General features: G+C 37.1%; 1 protein-coding gene across 3 annotated transcripts in view; it reads left to right on the plus strand.

The window, feature by feature from the left end:
- Positions 1-935: 935 nt before the first annotated feature.
- The window catches only part of DMXL1 (Dmx like 1), a 132,766-nt gene continuing 108,037 nt past the window's right edge, over positions 936-25,664 (plus strand). For all 3 annotated transcript variants that reach the window (XM_049648429.1, XM_049648427.1, XM_049648428.1), the window contains exons 1-4: positions 936-1,522; positions 18,957-19,082; positions 21,759-21,830; positions 24,720-24,798. In XM_049648429.1, coding sequence (XP_049504386.1) covers positions 1,436-1,522; positions 18,957-19,082; positions 21,759-21,830; positions 24,720-24,798 — 364 coding nt within the window. In that variant the 5' untranslated portion in view covers positions 936-1,435. The remainder of the gene's footprint in view (positions 1,523-18,956; positions 19,083-21,758; positions 21,831-24,719; positions 24,799-25,664) is intronic.

Genomic DNA, 25,664 nt, shown 5'->3' on the forward strand with positions numbered 1-25,664 from the left:
AATCAGTTTAGCAGTTTTTAAGAAACTACTCCTTTTAGGTGGAGAGTTCCTATCTACATTCACTCGTTTAACATTTACTCAACACCTACAGTGGAGCTGGCCCTGAGCCCCACACTCGGAATACAGAGGCGAACCACAAAGTCTGTACTCAAGAGGCTTAAATATACGGAAGGAGACATATAAACAGACCGTTATCGATAATAACACAAAACTTGGGTCAAAATACACTGAGAGTATCTAGCGGTTGTAACTGTGACACTAATCATTTTGGAATCCTTGGGTTTTTCCCAAACAAACGCTCAACGCAGGGCTGCTGCAATATTATTATCAGCATTAGTTCAAAACGTAGGTTAAGGAAAACTTAGCTGAAAACACTCCATTTGAACACTTGTCGAGTATTTAAGTCTTTCAAATTAACCCCGTTTGGTGCGCTGGAAACGCGCGTAAAACAGGAGAAACCACACGCCAGGATAACAGACGCTGAACGGGTCACATTTACTTGGAAGTCGACAAGCGCCGCCTTAGCGGAGAAGTGCCTGTTGGGACTTGTAGTTTCTACCAGGACAGCGGACACTGCAGCTCCACTTATAATGCACTTCTCCCTTTCAAGCTCTCTGGCCCGACAGATTAAGCCGTAACCTAAAGCATTTTTTGACAACTCTCACCTCATTCTGGGTTCACTGGGTTTCTGCTAGGCTCCTTACTTTGGATCAGCTCAGACAGACAGACTCACTTACCAGACTCAACGAGATTGGCCTGTCCTTAGTGGTGGGCGGGGCCCTACGTGGACTGGAGCTCGGGATTGGCCAGCATCTGACTAGACGAGGCGTTTTCGTAGCCACTTGCTGATCTGTAAACTGTGGTAAAAAAAAAAAAAAAAAGTGCGTCCTTTACCGCAGTATCCCTCTTCATCGCGGGAAGCCTCGCGATATTTCGGCTGAAGGGACCTAGCGACGCGTAGTGAGCGGCAAAGGCCAGTGGGGGTGACGGGCACCGGCGCCGGGAAGGGACAGGTCAGGCGGTGAAGGCGAGCGCGTGCTGCCTGCGCCACTGGGATCCGTCAGGGCCAGCCACCCCGAGCCCAGAGGAAGTGTGTGGACGCCGCGGCCCTGCTGGCCGGTGAGTGGGCCCGGGGTCTCGGCCCTTGAGTCGACCCCGAGCTTCACCTGGGCCTCCCGCTGGCTGTGACAGGTGCGCGGACGAGCGCGGCGCTGCGCCCTTTCGGCGGCCCGCCCCCTCCGGGCCTTGCCCGCCAGGGCTCGGGATGAACTGCGGGCCCCGGCTGAGCGGCTCCGGCTCCGGCTCCTGGCGCCTGTCGCTGCCTCCGTCGCCGCCCAAGAGCGGCCGCCGCCCCTAAGGGAAGGAGGGAGGGAAGCGGCCGCCGACCCTGGGCATGAGCCGGACGCGGCGTCCGTTGCTGGAATAAGACGCAGACATGAACCTGCACCAGGTGCTGACCGGGGCTGTGAACCCTGGCGACCACTGCTTCTCCGTGGGCAGCGTCGGCGACCAGCGCTTCACGGTGAGTGAGGGAGGCTCCCGCGTCGCCCGTGCCCGGTCCGCGCCCCTGAGTCAGCCGGGAGCGGCCCAGAATCGCGGGGCCGAGGCCAAGAACGCCTGGTCCCCTCCGCACTGGGGTCCCCGGGTCCGCGCCCCTGGGACCGGGCGGACCTGGCTTTTGAGAGCGAAGGAGGTAGAAACATGTCGGTCATCGAGGTACTGGCTCGGAAGTTAAAATGTTTTGTCGGATTTTTAAAGTTTCTAGGCTGACGTCCTTAAGACTGGGATGGTTTCCCACAATCGTTTATCCAGAAATCGTTGTTGTGATGTGTATGAAGGCTTTTCGTTACCCTGCTCTATCGGCTTAAATTGTCAAATTTAGAAATAGTTGGGATTGGTTTCATTTCTTAGTTAAGGTCAAGTATCTTTGTAGTTGTGTTTTGTTTTTTTTTTTTAAGTGGGTGTCTTAAAACAATTACTGATTGTTTGCTATCAACATCTAGCGCTGAGTGATACAGTGAAAGCGGTGTTTTCATTTACTTCTCTTCAAATTCACCCATAAATAACTTTGGAAAGAAAAAAATATTTTTTGTAAATAATTCGCTCCTGCCATCCTTTGAATTCCATGTGTAGCAGTTTAGAAATCCTGGGAAAGTGTTATTTATTTTAGATTGCTCACATCAATTACTTAAAGTTACGTTACAGTTTTTCAATAAAACTCTTCTGTACCTGAAAGTGACTCCTTTTTCATTTGTCTTCCTCAGATGTTGGAAGGAAGAGGGCCCCAAACTTCAGGCTACTTAGCAGTATAGTGGCATTTTCTGCTTTAACTATAGTTTTTATAATTTCAAACTGTAAATCAGGATTGGATATATAAACTTATTTATAATGCTGAGGATGTATAAACTTATTTATTTATAATTTATAATTATAATGTTTATAATATTATAAACATATTTTATAATGATATATAAACTTATATATAAACTTATTTATAATTGCTACAACTTGTGTTGCTCTCTCTTAGTTGTGATGAAAAGTAAAACTTATTTTTACATTAACAGTGAGACAAAGTAAAAAGCTTCTCAGATCCCCCAGATTTTCTTCTATGAATTGTTTTGTGGTCTTTGTCAGTCAGAATAAGTATTAGATTAAATAATAGTCATGATTTGACATGGTACAGGTATTCCATCCCTAAATTGTGCTTTTAGATCTGCGGCAACTAAGTATTTTGCTCTTGGACAGTTTGTACCTCCACTCTGGAGATACTAGTACACACCTTAGCTTGCATTTGACATTAGCAGCTTTTGGAGATTCTAATTCTAAATGGTAATCTAGCCTGAGTATTTAGGAGGAGATTGAATTCTGAGGGTCTCACTGAACTGTTGTAGACTTTCTGTAGCTGGACACTGCTCTCTGTTCTTGCTATTTAGAAGGAAATAAACAGCGCCCTAAGGAGGTTTTCCTAGTGGAAGATTACAGGATGGTAACATCTCCTAAAGTTACATGAGTGCTTTATCCAATGTAAATTCTAGCAACTTTCTCTAAGAAGGCTTTCAGAATCTGTAAGCCATAGTGTGAACTTCAAAGCACATGCAATACACTGACCTATTATACACCTAGAATATCCTTTTAAGTGTATATAAAACCTTGGTGGATGCCTCCATGTTATTTTATTTTTATTATTATTACTATTTTCTAATGTTTATTTATTTTTAAGAGATGGAGAGACAGAGTCTGAGTGGGGAAGGGGCAGAGAGAGAGAGAGAGAGAGGGAGACACAGAATCTGAAGCAGGCTCCAGACTCTGAGCTGTCGGCACAGAGCCCGACTTGGGGCTCAAACCCACCAGCCGTGAGATCATGAACGGAGCCAAAGTCAGACGCTTAACCGACTGAGCCACCCAGGCGCCCCACCTCCGTGTTATTTTAAAGAAGAGGTGAGGTAATGTGCCAGAGACTATATATGGTTATTCTATACCATCATGTAGCTTGTTGCTCAGTTCTGCGACCTTATTTTAATATCTATTTCCGGGGTGCCTGGGTGGCTCAGTTGGTTGGGTGTCTGAGTTCAGCTCAAGTCATGATGTCAGTGTTCCAGGATTTGAGCCACAAGTGGGGGTCTGCCCTGACAGCGAGGAGCCTGCTTCAGATTCTGTCTCCCTCTCTCTCTCTCTCTGCCTCTCCCCTGTTCACGCTCATAAGATCTCTCAGATATAAATAAACATTAAAAAAAGTTGGGGGCACCTGGGTGGCTCAGTTGGTTAAGCATCCAACTCTTGATCTCAGCCCAGGTCATGATCTCACGTTTGTGAGTTCAAACCCTGCATCAGGCTCTATGCTGTTAGCATGCAGCCTGTTTGGAATTCTCTCTCCCCTCTCTGTCTCTACCCTACTCATGCTTGCTTGGGCACGCACTCTCTCTCTCCCTCTCAAAATAAATAAGTAAACTTAAATTTTTTTTAATTAAAAAAATTAAAAATCTTTAAAATCTGTTTCCATAAACTAGACTTTAATCATCTCCTACCAAGCATACTGCTGCTTTCTCCCAGATCTAAGGAAGGATTCTAGTGAATTCGATAAAAATAAATTTTTGTCTGTTTAGTATAAAGAGATCACAATTCTCTGTAATTTGTGTGGTAGTTTAAGGATTAACAGCCATCTTCCTTTGTACCCAATCCATCCCTGACTCTTCAACATTAAGTTGGTAGTTGTGTTATAAACCAAGTTTCGTGCCTTCAGTTTCCTTGACACGCTATACATCTTAAATTTATGTCTCTTCAAGTTGTTTTTTACGTTAAAAAGCAAAATCTATTTATTGTTTACTCCTTGGATTCTGTTTTTAACATTTTCCGATTTGTACTTGATAGGAAGGTAACAGACCTTAATGGTAGATGGTATATATAGACTAAAAAAATCTCTAAATTTCAGTATTGCTAGAGGGAGGGACATGAGATCTTCCTGTTGCAGGCCCCCTTGAAGAATGGTTTTATTCCTCCTGGTACTTTATGCCTTTTGTGAAGACATCCTGTGTTTGTAATTCCTCCCTTTGCATGTTTGCAGATAACTAACTGTTCTTGTTTTCAAAGATTACAAGAAATGAAATCCTGTTTTCCAAATCAAGTCTGACATTGAATGAAATTGAATGCCTGCTCTCATGAATTCTAGGTTTTAAAATATGCCCTTAGTAATACAATTTGTCTAAGTATTAGATACACTTTTACTACTTAAACTGGCATCAAATATTTTGACTTCCCTCTTAGTATGAGAACTCCTAGAAGGCAGTGACCACGTCTGCCTTGCTGTCAAAGCACTTTATTTGTACTTTCATTGTATCATTAACCAGTATTGCTTTGTTTGTGTCTCCCATGGTTTCCTTATGACCATCTAGAACGGTGATTAAAGTAGTGGTGACTCCTATTAGTAGAGTCATTACTTGGATTTGATTTCCAGCCTAGTTCCTTACAGCTCTTTGTATATCCATGAGCAAGTTCTTTTATACTCTCTAAATTCCTTTTTTTCTCATCTGTAAAATAGAGCTAAAGTGTTACCTATTCATAGTGTACTATGTTCAGTGTTTATGTAAACCCTCAAAAATGACAGTTATTATAAAATTCAAGTCATGCTTATTCTAATGCTTGGCACATAAATACTGGTTGAATTGATGAATAAGACATACAGAAGACATTGGGATATAATTAAAATTTGCTGTATTTTAAAATAGCTTTAATAATTTATATTTGAGTCCAAATAAAATATTTCTATTAAAGTTCCTTTAGGGACATTTTGGTGGCTCAGTCGTTAAGGGTTCAACTCTTGATTTGGGCTCCGGTCATGATCTCACTGTGGTGAGGTTTACTTTGGGCTCTGTGCTGACCGTGCTTAGCCTGCTTGGGATCCTCCCTCTCTTAATGCCCCTCCCTGACTTGTGCACAGGCTTTCTCTCTCAAAATAAATGAATAAACTTAAAAAAGTTTCTTGAAATTTTTCTCAGTTATTTGTTACGTGTTTTACCCTCAATATCAGGTGAACAACGGGGAAAAATTTCCTGTACACTAAGCAAAAATTCTTTATTTTTTCTTTATTTAACTGAATGCTTCCCTCACTCTTTTTTTTCTTGTTAATTTCCTACTGCTTTTAGAGTGAAAATATGTGAGCAACCTGGTCCTGATCTGTTGAAAACTTTTGTTTTTAGAATAAAAACTATTTTGTTTATAAAGGACAAATGATAAGTTAAAAAGAGTCACAGTTAATTGGAATCTAGATTTTCTAGTATTTCTGTGAATACTGATGACATATATGCTTTAATATACAATAGATTGTTTTTTTCTTTTCATAGCTTATCTATAGTTAGGGTTGAAACTGTGTTTCAAGTTAAATGGAAAGGGAGGTAATTTATAAGGGACAGATTGTGTTAATATTTAGGACTTCCTGTCTCTAGTTTGAAATTTAAACATCTTTGCTTTAGAAGAGAAAGCAAACATGTTAGAGCTCTAGGCTCTCTTTTGTGTTAGACAACCCAGTGTTCACAGCTAAGGGGACCCAGATTAGAAGTCAAAAGATTGACTGCAGCTCTTTGGGTGTTGGTAGAGAAATGGAGGCTGAATTAGCATTCTCCTGCCAACACTTTCTGTCATAGTAAGCATCCTTTCTTTAGCTTTTTGTTTTGTTCTTCTAGGGAAATCTTTATAGGTGGGAGGATAGAAAGGGGTTTTTTGTTTGTTTTTGGAAGGGGCTTGTGGGTCTTTGTAAGTGGAGAGAATACAGGAGAGGAAAATTTGATACTATTCATATCTGGAAAAAGATTTTTGTGATTCTCATATGCCATCATGTGGAACTAAATTGGACTTCTTTTTAAAAACTGGCCCTCTTTAAATATTATATTTTAAATAGTATTAATGCCGTTAAGATTATTGAAGCAGTACTAATTTTTAACATACGGTTAAAAAAATGAGAAAAATGTTAATTACAATATACCAAACTCAAGTCATTTAACCAGGAAATATACCAGGAAGAAATTCCTTGGAATATATACCTGGTATGGTTGGTTAAAATGAATCAGTGAAAACAAAAAATCAAGTTGTTTTCCAAATTCAGATACTGGCTGTTACAGTCTCGGATAATTTTCGAATTTAGAATATTTGAGAAGGTTCTCTGCCAAAATTTAAAGTTAAAAATGATGATTCTATGCTTGATGGCACAAATATGAACTCAGTTCTTCCTGTGCATCTTGTTTAGTCTCAAACTTAGTAAACCTATTATTTATGTATTATCGAAAAGAATTTTCATTTGTTAATTTAATTATCATTGGATAGTAATAGATTTTTCTGATTACAGATCTCTTGATAGAAGCAGCTCATGTATCAGTTGTAATATATGCATATTAATTTTGAAGACCAAGTTGTATTACAGTTTAGTTGATAAATCAGTGCTGTTCTTACTGTTTTGATAACCTTATACAATATAGTCAGGGCACCTTCAAATGGGTTTTGAGAATAATTTATTTTAGCCAAATCTTTCAAACTACTAATAAATTTTTGTTTAGCAATACTATGTATTATATTACTCCTTTGGTTTTCATTTAAACCAGGTTGATTGATTATTTTAAGAATTTAGTGGTACGTACTTAGCCCACTTTAAAGCTGCTTTCCCTGATTTTGGTGGGGGAGGGAGCCTGGTGTAATTCCATGCTTATTACCTCACCATGTTGTATATACTCTAGAGATTGAATTAATTTTATTTTTTAAATTTTCATTTAAATTCATTTGAATAGTCTATTAGAACTATCCATAAGAAGATATGTCTATTCTAAGTGATTTTTGGATGATACCTTGTTTGGGTTACCTGTACATCTCTTTTTTTCCCCAGCTTTATTGAGATATAATTGACATACATCATCATGTAAGTTTAAGGTATACAGTGTGATGATTTGATACAAGTATATATCGTGAAATGTTTATCACAGTAAGGCTAGTTAATATGTCCCTTACATAATGACCATTTTGTTGTTGTTACGGTGAGAATATTAAAGCTTTATTCTCACAGCAACTTTCAAGGACATAATACTATATTGTTAACTCTAGTCACCATGCTGTACATTAGACCCCTGGAACTTATTTATCTAACAGTTGAAAGTTGGTACCCTTTGACCAGCATCTCCCATCTCCCTCAGCCCTCAGACCCTGGCAACCACCTTTCTAGTCTCTGTTTTTATTAGTATAATGTTTTTAGATTCCGTGTATGGAATACATGTATATCACATTTGTCTTTCTCTGTTTGATTTATTTCACTTAATATGATGCTGTCAAGGTTGTCACAAATGTCAGGATTTTCTTTTATTTTAATGGCTGAACACTATTCCATTGTGTATATATATCATATACACATTTTCTTTAACCATTCATCCATGTTGGACACTTAGGTTGTTGCCATATCTTGGCTATTGTGAATAATGCTGCAGTAAATATGGGAGTGTAGGTATTTCATTGAGATAGTCATTTCATCATCTTTGGATATATACCCAGAAGTTACTTTGCTAAGTCACATGGTACCTCTATTTTTAACTTTTTTAGGAAACTTCATACTGTTTTCCATAGTATCTATATTAGTTTACATTCCCAACAAGAGGGCACAAGAATTTTCTTTGGTCTGCATCTTCACCAACACTTGGTGTCTCTTGTCTTTTTGATGATAGCCATTCTAATAGGTGTGAAGCACTATCTCATTGTGGTTTTGCTGTATATTTCCCTCATGATTAGTGATGAAAAACTTTTTTTCATGTACCTATTAGCCACTTCAATGTCTTTTTTTGAAAAATGTCTATTCAGGTTTTCTACCCAGTTTTTAATCAGACTGTTTTCTTACTGATTTATATGAGTTCTTTATATGTTTTGGATATTAACTCCTTATCAGAGATGGTTTGCAAAATTTTCTCCCATTCTGTAGGTTGCTTTTTCATTTTGTGAACGGTTTCTTTTGCTGTGCAGAAGCTTCTTAGTTTGATGTAGTCCCCCCCCCCCACTTATTTATTATTTCTTTTGCTGCTTGTGCTGTTGGTGTCATATCAAAAAAGTCATCACTAAGACCAATGTCAAGGAGTTTTTCCTCTATGTTTTCCTTTAGGAATTTTTTGGTTTCAGGTCTTACATTCAAGTCTGTGATCCATTTTGAGTTGATTTTTGTGTATAAGGGTCCAGTTTTATTCTTTTGCATGTGCATGTGCAGTTTCTCATTACCATTTTTTGAAAAGACTATCCTTTCTCCACTATGTATTCTTGGTGCCTTTGTTGAAGATTAGTTGGCTAATTAGTTGGCCTTTTGTCTATGTGCCTGTCTTTATGCCAGCATCATACTGTTTTGCTTACTATAGCTTTGTAATATAGTCTGAAATCAGGAAGTGTGATGGCTCAGGCTTAGTTCTTGCTCAAGATTGCTTTGGCTATTTGGGGTATTTTGTGGCTTCATATGAATTTTGGGATTTTTTTTTCCTGTGAACAATGCCGTTGGTATTTTGATAGGGATTGCATTGAATCTGTAGATTGCTTTGAGTACTATGGACATTTTAACAATAGTCTTCCATTCTAAGCACACAAAATATTTTTCCTTTTTTGTGTGTGTCATCTTCAGTTTCTTTAATCAGTGTTTTATAGTTTTCAGTGTATCTTTCACCTTTTTAAAATTTATTGTTAAGTATTTTACTCTTTTTGATGCTATTGTCAGTTTTCTTAATTTCCTTTTTAAATAGGTCATTGTTAATATATAGAAACACAACTGATTTTTTGTGTATTGATTTTGTATCCTACAGCTTTGCTGAATTCATTTACTACTTCTAATGTTGTTGTTTTTTTCTTTTGGTAGTGCCTTTAGAGATTTCAATATATGATATCTTGTTAAGTGTAAACAGTCATTTTGATGTGTTTCTTCCTGATTTGGATGCTTTTTATTGTTTTTTTCACACCTAATTGCTCTGGCAAGGACTTTTAGTACTGTTTTTAATGTGAGTGGTGAGAGTAGGCATCCTTGCCTTTTTCCTAATCTTAGAGAATTAGGAAAAAGCTTGCCTCAGCTTGTCACCATTGAATGTGGTGTTTATATTGTAGGCTTGTCATGTATGGCCTTTATTGAACTGTCCTTGAATCCCACTTGATTATGGTATATAATCTTTTTAATGTGCTGTTAAAATTGGTTTGCAAGTATTTTGTTTAGGATTTTTACATTTGTGTTAATCAAGCATATTGGTATGTAATTTTCCTGTAGTGCCCTAGTCTAGACTTTTTTTCCACCCTTAATGTTTGTTTGTTTATTTTGAGACAGAGAGTGAGTGTGTGCCTGTGAGCTGGGGAGGAACAGTGAGAGAGGGAGACATAGAATCCCAAGCAGGCATTATGCTGTCAGTGCAAAGCCCATTGTGGGGCTTGATATCACAAACCATGAGATCATCACCTGAGCCCAAACCAAGAGAGAGATGCTTAACTGACTGAGCCACCCAGGCTCCCCACCTTGTCTAGAGTTCTAACGGCAGAATGCTGGCCTTGCACAATGAATTTGTAAATGTTTACTCTTCAGTTTTTTGGAAGAGCTTGAGAAGGATTGGCATTAATTGTTTGTCAAGTGTTTGGTAGAATTCACTAGTGAAGCCATCTGATCCTGGGCTTTTAGTTGTTGGAAGGTTTTCATAACTGATTCAATTGGTGTATAATGTTTTCTCAGTTTCAATTTCTAAAAGAGAAAGTATTGATAGTGATAATGTACAAACTAAAGCCCTTGAGGAGAGAAAAGGGAGGATGGTTAACGTCAATATTTTCTTTTTTTTTTTTTTTTTAATGTTTATTTTTGAGAGAGACAGAGCTTGAGCGGGGAGGGGCAGAGAGAAGGGGGAGACAGAAACCAAAGCAGGCTCCAGGCTCTGAGCTGTCAGCACAGAGCTGGACACGGGGCTTGAACTCATGAACGACGACACCATGACCTGACCTGAGCCGAAGTTGGGCGCTTAACCAGCTGAGCCACCCAGGTGCCCCTCAGTATTTTCTTAAGAGGTCAAAGAATTCTGGAGACCAGGGAGTTTGAGAACAATTGCTTTCTAGTATTCCATTATATGATTATACTACAGTTTATTTATATGTTCTGTTGTTGATGGATGCTTGAGTTGGTTCTACCTCAGAGTGTTTATGAATAGTTTTGAATGTTCTTATTCATGTATTTTAGTGTAATATGGACACTTTCTATTGCGTATAAACTTAAGAGTAGAATTGCTGGATTATTGATTAGGCATGTGTTTAGTTTTCCAAAGTAGTTGTACCATTTTTTTTTTTTATTTTTTAAAAATGTTTATTTATTTATTTTGAGCACCAGGGAAGGGCAAGAGAGAGGGAGAGAGAAAATCCCAAGCAGGGTCTGCACTGATGGCACAGGAGGTCAGTCTCGACCCGTGAGATCATGACCTCAGCCGAAATCAAGAATTGGACACTCGACCCACTGACTGAGCCATGAAAGCATCTTGAGTTGTACCATTTTAATTTATATTCCTATCAACAGTTATGGGAGTGCTGGTTGCTTCACAATCCAAATAAGGCATTTTTAATTATGGGAAGAAATTAGAGAAAAATTATTAAATTCATTGCCATTGTTTGTTTATAAGACATCGTGTGGCAGCCTAACACAGCAGGTAAGAGCATGTCCTTTCCCAGTAGTTGTAACTTGGTTTCAGTCTCAGTTGTGCCTCCTACTGGCTCTAACACTCAAGGCAATTACTCAGTCTGTCTAAGCTTGAATTTGCTTATGAGTAAAATGGGGTGATTATAGTGAGTACTTCACAGTATTTGTTGTAGGGATTAAATCTGTTGACAGTGAAAACCACTTGAATTGGCCTTGCAGTATAGTGCCAAAGAGAAAAAAATAGGCCCAAAACACTATAGAAAGTGAAAAATAAAAGAAAGCACAAAAAAGTCACAGCATTTTTTGTTTCAAATTTTTGAAAATAATTAAGTTTTAGATGTTTTCATCACTACATGGAAAGTAACTGTTTAGAAATAACTTCATACCTAGAAAAAGTTAATGAAATAAAAATAATACAAGGAGCACCCATACTCTCTTTACTTAGATTTGACTATGGGTAGTAATTGATTCCCATTTTCTTTATCATTTGTGCTCCTTGGATATGTGTATGCCTACATAATTTTTTGTCCTGAACCCTTTGAAATAAGTTACATATGTCATAATTTTTTACAATCAAATACTTTAGTTTGATTTCATGGTAAGACGAGTATTCTGTTATATAATAACAGTAATCTATTTCATAAATATATATTGATAAACTTTTAGCTAACGTATTAGCTGTATTCCAGTTCTGTTAGTTGATATGACAGCATTCTATACAGCATTTATCCTTTCTAGTACAAGATTCGGACCATGGGATTACATTTAATTACCATGTCTCTTTAGCATCATTTCTTTTTTTTTAAATTCATTTTGACTTTGACATTTGAAGAGTAGAGTACGTTCTTCCCACTTTTAAAAAACAAACCTTTACTCATTTTGCATTTTCTGATGTTTCTTCTCGGTTATAGTGAGGTTATGCATTCTTGGCCAAAATTCTGCATAGATGATGTTGTGTTCTTCTCTAGGTGTGCGTGATATCTGTCATTAGTGATGTTAATTTTGATGACTCTTGAAGGTGTTGCCCAGTTTCTCCCCCGTACAACAAATTTCTTTTTTTTTTTTTTCCTTCCTCTTGTACCTAATAAGCAGTGTGTGAGAGAGTTTTAAGACCGTGCAAATATCCTAAGTTGAGTGTCCCTATTTTCTCCTAGGTTGAATATCCACGGATGATGATTCTTGCCTGGTCCTTTTTTTTTTTTTTAAAGCACCTTCTTTCTGGTGTAAGAGGGTATTCTTTGCCCTTATTGTAGCTACCCTGCCCCAGTGATGTAATTAGCTCTTTCTTCAGGGAGCCCTGGTTTCTTTTAGTAGAGAATGCTATTAGAGACCAAGATCAAGGTGCTAGGTGATCTCATTGCTACTGGGATGTTTATGCTTCTTGTCCTTTTCAGTTGACAGTACCAGCACATGATACACATGTATATGCATATGGCATGCACATACATACACATGTACAAATATATTTACATATGTGCAGGGAAATATGTATATTTTGGAAAGCATAATTTTTATACCAATATTTCCAATTCCGGTACAACCTTACTCGACTCTGTTGCATCTTTATTTTATATCTTTGTTCTTCCTTATACCGTGAGATCCTCGGCTAATTTGCTCAGTTCTGTAATACATTTAAAATAGTTTCAGAATTGCATTGTCCATACCACTACAGTTACAAAACATCCTACAAAAAGCATTCAAGATTTGTTCATACTTCTCCCCACCCTGCCTATGAGATAATAGAAGATAACATATATTGGTCTGTTTCCCTTGTTTCTGGCACAGAGCTCCTGAAACTCTTCTAAATTCCTAAGTGATAAGAACATTATGAGCATCACTTGTTCTAATATTTGTTTTTTTTTAATTTAACAGTTTTTTAATATTTTTTTAATGTTTATTTAATTTTGAGAGAGATTGTGTGTCCAGGTGCTGCGTGCTGCATGGGGTTGGGGAGTGAGGGGGAGGGGGCAGAGAGAGGGGAGAGAGAGAATCCCAAGCAGGCTCCTCCATGTCAGCACAGAGCCTGACACAGGGCATGATCTCATGAACCGTAAGATCATGACCTGAGCTGAAATCAAGAGTTGGATGCTTCAGGAACTGAGCCACCCACATGCCCAATTTTTTTAAAGTAGTCTCTTTACCCAATGTGGGTTCAAACTTAAAATTCTGAGATCAAGAGTCACATGCTCTACTGACTGAGCCAGGCAGGCGCCCCCTAATACTTACTTGGTTCTTTACCCTGGGACCTACCACAGCTCTTGAAACCCTTATAAATTCCTAAGTTATAAGGGAACCAGGAGCATCTTTTGTTGTAATGAGGCAACTCTAGGTAGGGTCCTGGATGGCTTCTGGGATGGTCAGCAGAAAGATTAAGCCAGATTTAGAAGCTTGTAATTTTCAGCCCCACCTTCCATTCTCCAGAGACTAGAGAGGGATTAGAAATGGAGTTAATAATTGACATGCCTGTGCAAGGAAGCTTCTGTGAAATCCCAACAGTATGGCACTCGGGGAGCTTCCAGGTTGGTGAACATATCCATGTACCAGGAGGGTGATGCTCCCCTAGTTCCATGGGGACAGAAGCTCCTGTACTTGGAACCTCCTCCCAGATCCTGCTGTATACATTTCTTTATCTAAGTTGTTCTTCTGTATCCCTTATCATATCTTTTAATAAATTGGTAAATGTAAGTAAGTATTTCCCTAAGTTTTGTTTTAGCACATATCAGATCCAAGGGGAAGGAGGTCATGGGAACTTCTGATATGTAGCCAAATTGGACAGAAGTTATGGGTAACCTGGGGACCCACCACTTGAGATTAGCTTGTGAAGTATAGGACAGTCTCAGTTAAAACTGAGCCCTTAACCTATGGGATCAGACACTATCCCCAGGTACGTAGTGTCAGAATTGAGTTAAATTGTCAGAGACCCAGTTTGTGTCACAGAATTGTTTCTTGTGGTTAAAAGACCCCACATCTGTTGTCAAAAGTGTTGAGAATGTGGTAGTTGTGTGTGAGTAAAGGAGAAACACAGGAGGTGGACTAGTGTTTTCCTTTTCACTGTCCAAGACTGATATTACACAGTCATACTCTGTGTTCATAAGTTACTTAGGTCCTTTGTGCCTTCTTTATTTGAAATGCAGTCAATTCCTTTGTTTCACTACCTGCCCCCTACTCTGATTGATTTAAGTTTTGAATATGTATTATGTTAACATGTTTTCAAAAGTCATTTTTTCCTGTATCTCTTCCACTTCATCCTCCCCACCTTTGTTGGTAATCAGCTTTATTACTGTCTAGTTTTATCCATCCTGTGTTTCTTACTGTAATAAGCAGATCCATGTGTGTTTTCTTATTTTCCTTGTTCCTTGCCCGAATAACACATCCTTTTGTACTTTGCTTTTTTTCACTTAAAAATGTCCCCAAGAAATCACTGCATTTCAGTTCATAGATTGCTTCCTTATTATTTTTACAGCTGTATTATACTCCATTGTGGGTATGTGCAATATTTATTTAACTAGTCTCCTATGCACAGCAGACTTTTTAAGGAGAGACGTTTACAGATTCTTGAAAATGATTGAGAAACGGAACATAATGCAAATATGGTTTGAGTCTTTAATGCATTCTATATTTAGTTATGCAGATAAACTGAAAAATAAGTTCTGTAGTCAAGAATACCAGAAAATCTTAATTATAAGCACCAACATAGTAGTCGACTAGTGAAGACTGCAGATGATTATAATCTTTTTTTTCTCATATAGTAGTTTATTGCTATGCATTAGTTATAACTCTAAGAGAAGAAAGCGGGGACTGAAAGAGAGAGATTCCAGATAAGATCAGTCATTTTCAATTGATTTGAAGTTTACCAAAACTAGAGAGAGAAAGCTTTTGTATGTTCTACTGTCACTAAAGGAAAGTCAAATGACAGGCAATACTAGTGTAATACAGGAGCAGCAAAAGGACAAGGGTAATTCAGAACTGGGTTAATCTTTGAATGATCAAGGGTTAATTGTATTATAAATTGGCATTTTCCTATCTAGAGTTCTAAGTGTTTATTTCTGGGATAACTATGCGGTTCTCAACTCTGCACATGTTTAATACTTACATTAAACAGTAATTTTGTAACCAACTCAAAATGGATAAAGGATCTGAATGTGAGACAGGAAACCATCAAAACCCTAGAGGAGAAAGCAGGAAAAAAACCTCTGACCTCAGCTGCAGCAATTTCTTACTTGACACATCTCCAAAGGCAAGGGAATTAAAAGCAAAAATGAACTATTGGGACCTCATGAAGATAAAAAGCTTCTGCACTGCAAAGGAAACAATCAACAAAACTAAAAGGCAACCAACAGAATGGGAACAAATATTTGCAAATGATATATTGGACAAAGGGCTAGTATCCAAAATCTATAAAGAACTTACCAAACTCCACACCCGAAAAACAAATAATCCAGTGAAGAAATGAGCAGAAGATATGAATAGACACTTCTCCAAAGAAGACATCCAGATGGCCAACAGGCACATGAAAACATGCTCCACGTCACTCCTCGTCAGGGAAATACAAATCAAAACCACACAGATATCACCTCACGCCAGTCAGAGCAGCTAAAATGAACAAATCAGGAGACTATATAGATGCTAGCGAGCATGTGGAGAAACGGGAACCCTCTTGCACTGTCAGTTGGAATGCAGACTGGTGCAGCCCCTCTGGAAAACAGTGTGGAGGTTCCTCAAAAAATTAAAAATAGATCTTCCCTATGACCCAGCAATAGCACTGCTAGGGATTTACCCAAGGGGTACAGGAGTGCTGATGCACAGGGGCACTTGTACCCCAATGTTGACAGCAGCACTTTCAACAATAGCCAAATTATGGAAAGAGCATAAATGTCCATCAACTGATGGGGGCGCCTGGGTGGCTCAGTCGGTTGAGCATCCAACTTCGACTCAGGTCATGATCTCGCGGTTTGTGAGTTTGAGCCCCGCATCGGGCTCTGTGCTGACAGCTCAGAGCCTGAAGCCTGCTTCGGATTCTGTGTGTCTCTCTCTCTGACGCTACCCACTCACACTCTGTCTCTCTCTCCATCAAAAATAAATAAACATTAAAAAAAATTACAAAAAAATGTCCATCAACTGATGAATGGTTACAGAAATTGTGGTTTATATACACAATGGAGTACTACGTGGCAATGAGAAAGAATGAAATATGGCCCTTTGTAGCAACATGGATGGAACTGGAGAGTGTTACGCTAAGTGAAATAAGTCATACAGAGAAAGACAGATACCATATATTTTCACTCTTAATGTGGATCCTGAGAAACTTAACAGAAACCCATGGGGGAGGGAAAGGGGGAAAAAATAAAGGGAGGGAGCCAAAGCATAGGAGACTCTTAAAAACTGAGAATAAACTGAGGGTTGATGGGGGGTGGGAGGGAGGGGAAAGTGGGTGATGGGCATTGAGGAGGGCACCTGTTGGGATGAGCACTGGGTGTTGTATGGAAACCAATTTGACAATAAATTTCATATATTGAAAGAAAGAAAGAAAGAAAGAAAGAAAGAAAGAAAGACAGAAAGAAAGAAAAAAAACATACATGTTCATTCCAGTTAATGGAAACTAAAAAATTTTTGTTAACAAGTAAGGAAATCTAAATTGTAAACGTTCAGAATTTGACACAATGTTTTGGGATACGGTGACAATCAGTACTTTATCAAAATTTAATAATGAGGGGAAAATCGGTTTCTAAAATATTAAGATATTTAGTGTGTTACAAGTGAAAATTTTTATTCTTGCTAATAGTCTTGTGACAAGTCTTGTGTTCCGATAGTGGATATTTATATCGTTTTACAGACCATCATGAGATTTTTTTTGTTTGTTCACTGAGCCAAGATTTTCCCCTATGTGACACTAGTAGAACCATACTTGATTGTCACTAATTTCTCCTAGGAAAATTCGGGCAAGCACAATAACTATGGAAGTCCTAATGGTGCCAGGGAAATAGCGCTAGGTGAAGAATCAAAAGCGATCAGGATTCTGAAGCCCATTCTGCCACTTAGAAGTTATGTCAGCCTATTAAGGCCTCATTTTCTTATCTGTAATGTGAGCAGATTTATTTGTATGTTCTCTCAAATTTCTTTTCAAATACCTTTTGCTGGTAGGTACAGAAACATTGTGGCTTTGATAGGAATTAAGGTCATGAAGTATATATTAAGTATAGTATTTTTTACATTAAGTAAGGTAAATGTGCAGGTGCAAAAGTGATGAGAAAGTAAATAATTGCTAATACTGTGAACTTATTTTTGGATGGGAAACAGTTTGTGATAAATGTTTTATTGTTAGTGTCATACTTCATGCTGGCTTATATAGGTAAATTCTAGGAAGACAGCCACATACTTTGTAACAGGAGAAACTCCTGTGATCTAAGAAGTTAAAGAAAGGATGCAAAATCAGTTCTGGTTGGAAGAGTTGTGCTAATTGTAAAAACCGAAAAGAGGTATAAAACGCTTGCCAGCAAGCCTTGAACGATATCTTTTTATTTGTTTGGCTGTGGTGGCTGTTTTTTGAAGTTAGATACTTCATTTATTCCATAGGTGTTTATAAAGAAATCCTGTTAGTTAGAATTGGAGGATAGAGCAGAGAATAAGATATGCTTGGATGCTCTCTTTTTGTCTTGAAACCTAACTTGCAGCAATTGAAGTGGATAATAAGCAAGATACTTAAAAATTATGATAGGTGCTATGAAGAAGAATAAATAGTGGTGGGATGGAAAGTAATCAGAGACAGATAGAGACAGAGGGAACTGAGACCCGAATATTGAAAAAAAGCTTGCTAGACAAAGATCGGGCAGGAGAGAGGTGGATAAAACACACTGAGGTGGAAAAAGATTGGTATGCCCCTGGAACAGAAGGAAGGGCAGTGTAGGGACGGGAGCCAAAAGAGGGAACGAGACAGTAGCTTGAGATGGGTTTGGAGAGTTGGGATAATAATTTAGGGCATTGAACCATGGTAAGGAGTTGATTTATTCCATGTCCAATGGATAAACTATTGAAGGGGTTTTAAGCAGGGCAAATTACTTGCTTTAATAAACATTTTTAAGAGCTGACTCTTCAGGGAGCTCAGCTCGCTCACTTGATAGAACATGCAACTGTTGATCTTGGAGTCATGAGTTTGAGCCCCACGTTGGGTCTAGAGCCTACTTAAAAAAAAAAAAAAAAAAAAAAAAGATGACTGTGTGTGGAAAGGAATTAGAGGGAAGCAAGAATGGAAACAGTCTGACTATTAATAGTAGTATAGGAGGGGGGTTCCTGAGTGGCTCAGTCATTTGAGCATCTGACTCTTGATTTCTGCTCAGGTCATGATCTCACGGTTCATGGGTTCGAACCCTGGGTGGGGTTCTGTGCTGACAGCACAGATCCTATTTGAGATTCTCTGTCTCCTTCTCTGTCTCATGAGAGATTCTCTGTCTCCCTCTCTCACTCATGCATGAGTGTGCCCACTCTCAAATAAACTTAAAAAAAAAAATAGTAGTGCAAGAGGTAGATGATGATAGTTTAGACCAGAGCAGTACCATTCATTAGTGATGAAGGAAGTGAACATTTTGCAGACAGGACTGGCTGAATTTGCTGATGGGACTGAATATCAGAGGTAAAGGAAATATTCTTGAATTATACAGATTAAAAAAAAAAAAAGGATGTTTAAAATCACTCTGTTAAAACATAATATTAATGCCAGTATTGTACATGTATATACTTTCTTCACAAGTTTATTCCTTTTATTTTCTTTCTTTCTTTCTCTCTTTCTTTCTTTTTTTTTTTTTTTTAGGCTTATGCATCTGGATGTGACATTGTTATACTGGGAAGTGATTTTGAAAGGTTACAAATAATCCCAGGAGCTAAACATGGAAATATTCAAGTAGGATGTGTAGACTGCTCAATGCAACAAGGCAAGGTTTGTAATCTTATAATGTGAGATTTGTTTTGAGTTTGGTTTTTGTCAAGATAATCTCCAAAGTATGTATTTCCTGTTGAATGTGAAGCTTGCTTTGTTTCAGGGACAATGTAGCTACAATTTTCTTTGACTCTCTAAGATGCATAATAGAGAACAAAATTCTTGTTTCTCTCTGATGTGTCTTGGAGATTGTCAAGAATTCTGTTCTTACATAATTTCAAGTTATAGCATAATCTTTTCTGTGAACATTACCCATAGAACAGTTCTAAAGGTTACTTATTTAAAAATTGATTGGATTAAGGTAAAGGAATGACAATAAACCTTCAGTCTGTTTACACATAAACTACTGAGGAGAAATCATATGTTAGAGTCATTCTTCATTGTGCAGGTATCTCCTTGTAACTTCTGGATAAACTTTATACTAAAATGGAGATCAACTCTTCTAAAGTCCGTAGTTTTTCATCAATTTATTTCAAGTCTGTAAGAAAAATGAAAAATTTTGTTTGGACTTCTATTTGCATGTGAAAAGTAAAAAGTGACCTCGAAAGAAGAAGAAGAACAACAACAAAAGAAACAGGTTATGATTCTGTATCAGGTGAAATATGGTTCTACATAGTAGCAGAATTGGTAGAGTCCTAGCTAGTAGGCAGTAGTGTATAGCTTAATATAGCACCATGTAGGCATAGGTGGCCAGGCCTAGGTATACTTGTAACTAGACTAGGCTAAACTGTGCAAATTTATTTAATTTTTTTGCTAGATATTTAAAAGGTTATTTGCCTCTATGATTCCACCAGAACATTTTGCGTGAGGAATCAAATGGACCCAATCTTTTTTTTTGTTTTTTAATCTAAGCATTTCTGATGAACCTGCCTGTCTGAAAAGTTACCTCTTAGGACATAGTTTAGAGATACTTATGGTAGAATAAGTTTTGGCTCTTGAAATCTTTACCTGTTTCTTTGGTCTTCTTTGTTATTCCTAGGTCCCTTACCTTTGTAGTTACAAGTGTTTCTCACCTATCTTTCTTTTGTTCACAACTTTCATTCTTACTACATTATGAAAATGATCTTTATTATGGAATGTTGAAAATCCTTGAGACTTTCCCCCCCTTCATGTTTGTTTGATCTCCAGCTTTGTAGTTCTATAATCTTCATTACTGTGTAAAAACTTGATTAAACCATCTGGACTCAAACAGACCTGGTTAATGTTGGAAATCTCATTTTAATAACTTCACATATGATTTATATTTTCATGAGATCCTATATTACATGACAGTCCAGGTTAAACTGGTTATTTGGTTTTATAGTCATTTTCATAAAGGGCAAATTTCCTTTGTGTCACAGATCTTAGTACAATTAAAAGACTCCTTATGATATCAGGAAGAAAATTTGCAGGTTATGAAACTTGGAGATTTCTGTTTGCCTTTAAGAAGGAAATGCTGCTTAATACTGTAGACATCTAGTATTTTAGCATTACTGTTTTGTTTTCCTCTGTAGTACTAGCAGATTAATTTTCATGAGAATATTCATCTGCATTTATCTGACTCATTTGCTTAGAACATTCTTAGCTACCCAGTACCTTGGGAAAGTTCAAATCATTCACTTTGGCCCAAGGCCCTGTACAACCTGGATTGGATGTACCTTTTTGGATGTGTGTCCTTTATTCTGTTATAAGGGACACTCTGTTCCATCTGGGCTAGTAGTCATCTCCAAGCGTACATTGTCTCTTCTAATGTTTATACTTGTGTTCATATTTGTGTTATACCCTGCTCCTACACTGAATATTCCTTTCTCTTTGAAACCCTACCCATGCTTAAAAGCTCAAACTAAATACTTCCTTGCAGACCGACTGATTGCAGATGATTTCTGTATCCTATGAACCTTGCAGAACACTTAAAAAGAGCCATTGAAAGTCTTTTTCCATTGGATATTACATCCTCATTACTTACTCCCCTCTTCTCTAGATTGATTATATGTTCTTATTTTTGTCCCTCATTCATTCTTTGTATCTATCAATCTCATTTCTGATACTTCAGTGTTCTTCATTTGTGGCTCACTCAAGCTATAACAGTAGCCACCTTATAAAATAGAGCCATTGACTAAAAGAGTAAATTATAAAGATACCAAATAAAATAGAGTATTGAAAAAATGCATTTCTTAGAGAGTTCACAAAGGAATAGATCTAAGTTTTTAAAAGGCTACATACACATACAGTGACAGAATTTTGAACTTTAAAGAGATAACCTAGAAATTGAGTTTTAAGTCTGATTTCCACTTGACGAGGAATACATAAGTACATTTTTTTTCTATGAGGAAAGGAATTAATATTTACCATGCATCTTATAAGATAATTATATGCTAGATATTTTATAGCCGTTGTTTTAATCCTCCAACTAATTCCATTAGGAAGATAGTATTATGCATATTATAAATATAGATAAATAGATAGAGATACTAAGATGCAAAGAGATTAACTTGCTAGTTACCTAGTTGGTAAGTGACAGTACTAGAATTCTGATTTGGGTATGGTGGTCTCTTAAAACTGACATTTCAAGTATTGATGAATGAAATTGTGTTGGTTGGGGGCTTATTTTAAGTTATATTATTAATTTCTTTTGCTCTTTTGATTCATAAGTAAGTTAACATATCCATAAGTTTTCTTTATTTTTCTTTTTAAAAGATTGCAGCATCCTATGGAAATGTTATCTCTGTGTTTGAACCAGTTAACCTACCGAAGCAAAAGAAAAATTTGGTCAGTAATTTATCATTTTTCTTTTAGGCATTGAAATGTCTTGAGTATTCAAAGACAGTGTTTTTTAAGGGTGTAGAAGCAGAGTGATCATCAAATAAATCAGTATAAATTATACCATAATTGTAGATACGTGTTAAATGCCACTTCCATATTTAAAATATGTTTTAAATCTTGGATTGAAGTAGAATTAAAGTAAATTGTGTTGATGAATTGCCTGAAAATACTTTTTTTCTTCTGATGTTTTTCTTTTATAATAAATATTTCAAGAGTCAACAGCTTTAAGTTTGGCACTTCATTTATTGCTAGTGGCAAACACCATTATGTAGGTGGGGTGACTATTTTGTTTTTGGTTTTTATTATCTACTTTTATATAGTTTCTCTGCTGTTTCTTGTGTATTTTGTTCTTAAAGTTACATGTTTTAATTGCAGAGTCTTAACATTTATCTCCAGGGCTTATTTTTTTGCACTTACTATGTTCGTGTAATATAACTGTTAACAGGTCAGTAAATGTTTTTCTTTATAGAGAAACTGTATTCAGAAATAGTTCTGAAAGCTGGTTAAAACAATATTTCATAAGTACAAAGGTTATGTAGTAAATTTCTTGGGTGCTTGAATGCCTTAGATACAATAGACCAGGTTATTTTACCCATTTCCACTGAAGATTAAACTGGTGATTTAAGTCCTATGAAAGAGGATCACCAAAGTATGGTCTTAAGAGCACTGCTTACTTGCTTTCTCTGCTGCTTTCTAGCCATTTGATCCTAAGCAAGTCAGTCTTACGAGGCTCTTTGATCAATTCTGAAATTGGCTAATAGCGATTCATTCTTTGTGGGAATATTGTAATGATGACATGATGTCAGAAACTGTGCAGAAGTATGTTAAATGTAGAGAATTAAGGTGTTTTAATAATAGACATACCTTTATATATCTTTGAGTATTTTTCATTTCATTTTCACTTAGCTCCTTAGTATCTTGCAAATTCCTTCTGACTTAGTATGACAGCTGTTATTTCTTTTTTATAAGTAAGACAACAGAGGCCCAAAGAAAATAAGTTAGTTAACTAGTGAAACAGCTGCTGAGCCACAGAACTAAGTAAAACTAGCTGTATTGATTCCTACGTGTGGACTTTCTTTTCCCTACCTTGTGTTAATGAAAAATATTTTCTTTAGGTTAACTGATACTCACTTTAAAACTTTTAAAAAAATCAGTTATGTTAAAATACCTTTATCAGTAAGGGTAGAATCAGGAATTTTAGTTTTTGCCCATTTTCTCATGTACTGGTTATAATTGTTTAATATGTTGTTAAAAAGTCAGTAAGAGGGGCGTCTGGGTGGCTCAGTCGGTTAAGCGTCCGACTTCAGCTCAGGTCACGATCTCGCTGTCCGCGAGTTCGAGCCTCGCGTCGGGCTCTGGGCTGATGGCTCAGAGCCTGGAGCTTGCTTCCGATTCTGTGTCTCCCTCTCTCTCTGCCCCTCCCCCATTCATGCTGTGTCTCTCTCTGTCTCAAACTTAAATAAACGTTAAAAAAAAAAAAGTTAAAAAAAAAAAAGTCAGTAAGAAGAAGTTGGTTTATTGGTAGGCAACCCTGACTGCAGAAAGGGTAAAAAACAACAACAACAACAAAAACAAACAAACAAAAAACCTTGATGTGTAAGGGAAAAACTGGATCAAATAGAAAAATGGACTTTGGAAGGTACACAGAATCTGTAATTCCTGGGTATAGTCTAAGAGAATCTGTAGATCCTCATAAGAAAGATACTATTTCCTTTTCTTTGTGCATTCTGGAATATTCTTTTAAGGTGGTGGTTCTTCATGGGAAGACAACTTCAGAATCACTAGCTGGTCCATGTATCCATCCTGCCCTCGGGATTTCTAAATCTGTAGGTGTGGGGTTGTGCCTAGGCACTTCTGTGTCTGGTTCTAGAGAGGGTTCTGACATGCACTATGATCAAAAGCCATTCCTGCAAGGCAGTGTTTCATAAAAGCATATTCTGCAGACCACCTGTATCAGAATCACCTGGGGCATTGATTTAAAGTACAGATTCCTCATTTTGGATTTTTTGAGCCCAAACCTTTGGATGTGCATCTCAGAAATCTGAATTTTAAGTAAACATCTCAGGTTATTGTACTAAAGTATGAAAACCACTACATTAAAAGATTATTTATGGGTCTCAATCTTTTTGAGGTTAGTGAAATCAACTTAGTAGGCCATAGCCTGAATTTAAAAGAAAATGAGGTAAAATAGAAGATGTTACTGTGCATCACATGTAGTAAGGGGGTAAACTTAGATTGCATTTATGTCTGTTTGTGTTTTGGGCCCTATTGCAACATACATTTCTTAGTGGCCTACAGGTAAAAAAGTTTGAAAAGTATTGCTTTCAGAAATGATAATGTCATAAATTATGTAATATAATGGAAGTGTTTCATTTCTTACTCTGAATTTTCACACATACCTTATGATCTCAGGTGAGGATGAAACATTAAAAGAGAAGGAAGCCTCAGCACAGACACAGACAAATTTAAAGTTAAACCTTTGTAACTATTATAATAATATGGTAAACATTGTAATTTTAAAAGTCTGAGGTTAAAGAGAATGTTCTCCAACGTGGCATATAGTTACTGGTTGTTTATGCTGAAGACAAACTTTTTTGGACCTCCATGAATGGGTATTCATTCTCTCACTCTTCTCTTCCATTACATATTTCTTATTCTTGACTGAATTGAACATTTTCTTCTCCTTCAAAATGACTGCATGGTCGATTGTACCTCAAAGAAAATGACTTCATGTGTTACTATGAATAATAAGTGATAATAATAAATGAATGTATATATTTGACAGAAAAATGCTGCCCATAATAGTTGGCTAAATGACTTCTTTTTTAATTTTAGGAATTATATAGTCAATGGCAGAAAAGTGGCCAATTTTTTCTGGAATCAATAGCACACAACATAACTTGGGATCCTGCAGGTAAGAACACAAGCAGGATTAACTGAAATGAAATAACAGTATCACTTGTTTGGGTTGTTTCCTTTATTACTTTCATGTATTTCAGTTCTGCTCTGTGTGAGATTGTGTGGAGTAAAAAGTAAGTAAAACATTATGTTCTTTTAGAGCTTATACTGAAATAAACACAAATACTGTAATAGTGTCTACCTATGGTAGGAATACCTGTTGATTTGGGAAGGAGACATTAATTCTGTCTGGAGAATCAAAGTTTGATTGAAGAGGAGCTTTTTGACTGGTCAGGAGGTAGATTTTTAGCTTTGAGAGTGGGGATAGATGAGAAGAGACAAAAAGGGAATTCTAAGAAGAGGTCATGTGTGTATGTATCACTTAACTACTTCTGCATTAAAAAAAAAAAAAAAATCCGAAAGCAGTTTTTATCAGTCCATTGCCGTGGGCAAAGGCCCAGAAAAAGAAAGCATTAGATACATTCTGTTAATAGGACTTTGAAGCTGGAGTGAGTCTGGTGATAAGGAGATGAGATTGCAACATATTGTGGAAGGTCTTTAAAGTCATGTGAAGGTATTTGAATTTAATTCTTTTTGACTGTCCAAAAAACTGTTACAGGTTTTTGAAGTGCCTCAAGACAAGCTGATTTATGGTTTTACCAGATTTATCTGGTAGCAGTAAGTTAGAAGGGTCAGAGTCTGGAGGACGAGGGGGATAAATATATTTATAGTTACCTTTGCAAAGTATGGATTCACAGTAGTCTGAGAAATAAGAATTTATTTCACTGTCTTTAATGTAATTGGTGCTTAATTAATGTTGAATGACTAATGCAAGGAATACATAGATCTGAAATGCACGGGCGGTAGAATTGATATTACTTG

Source organism: Panthera uncia (genome assembly GCF_023721935.1).
Source record: "Panthera uncia isolate 11264 chromosome A1 unlocalized genomic scaffold, Puncia_PCG_1.0 HiC_scaffold_17, whole genome shotgun sequence".
NCBI lineage: Eukaryota > Metazoa > Chordata > Mammalia > Carnivora > Felidae > Panthera > Panthera uncia.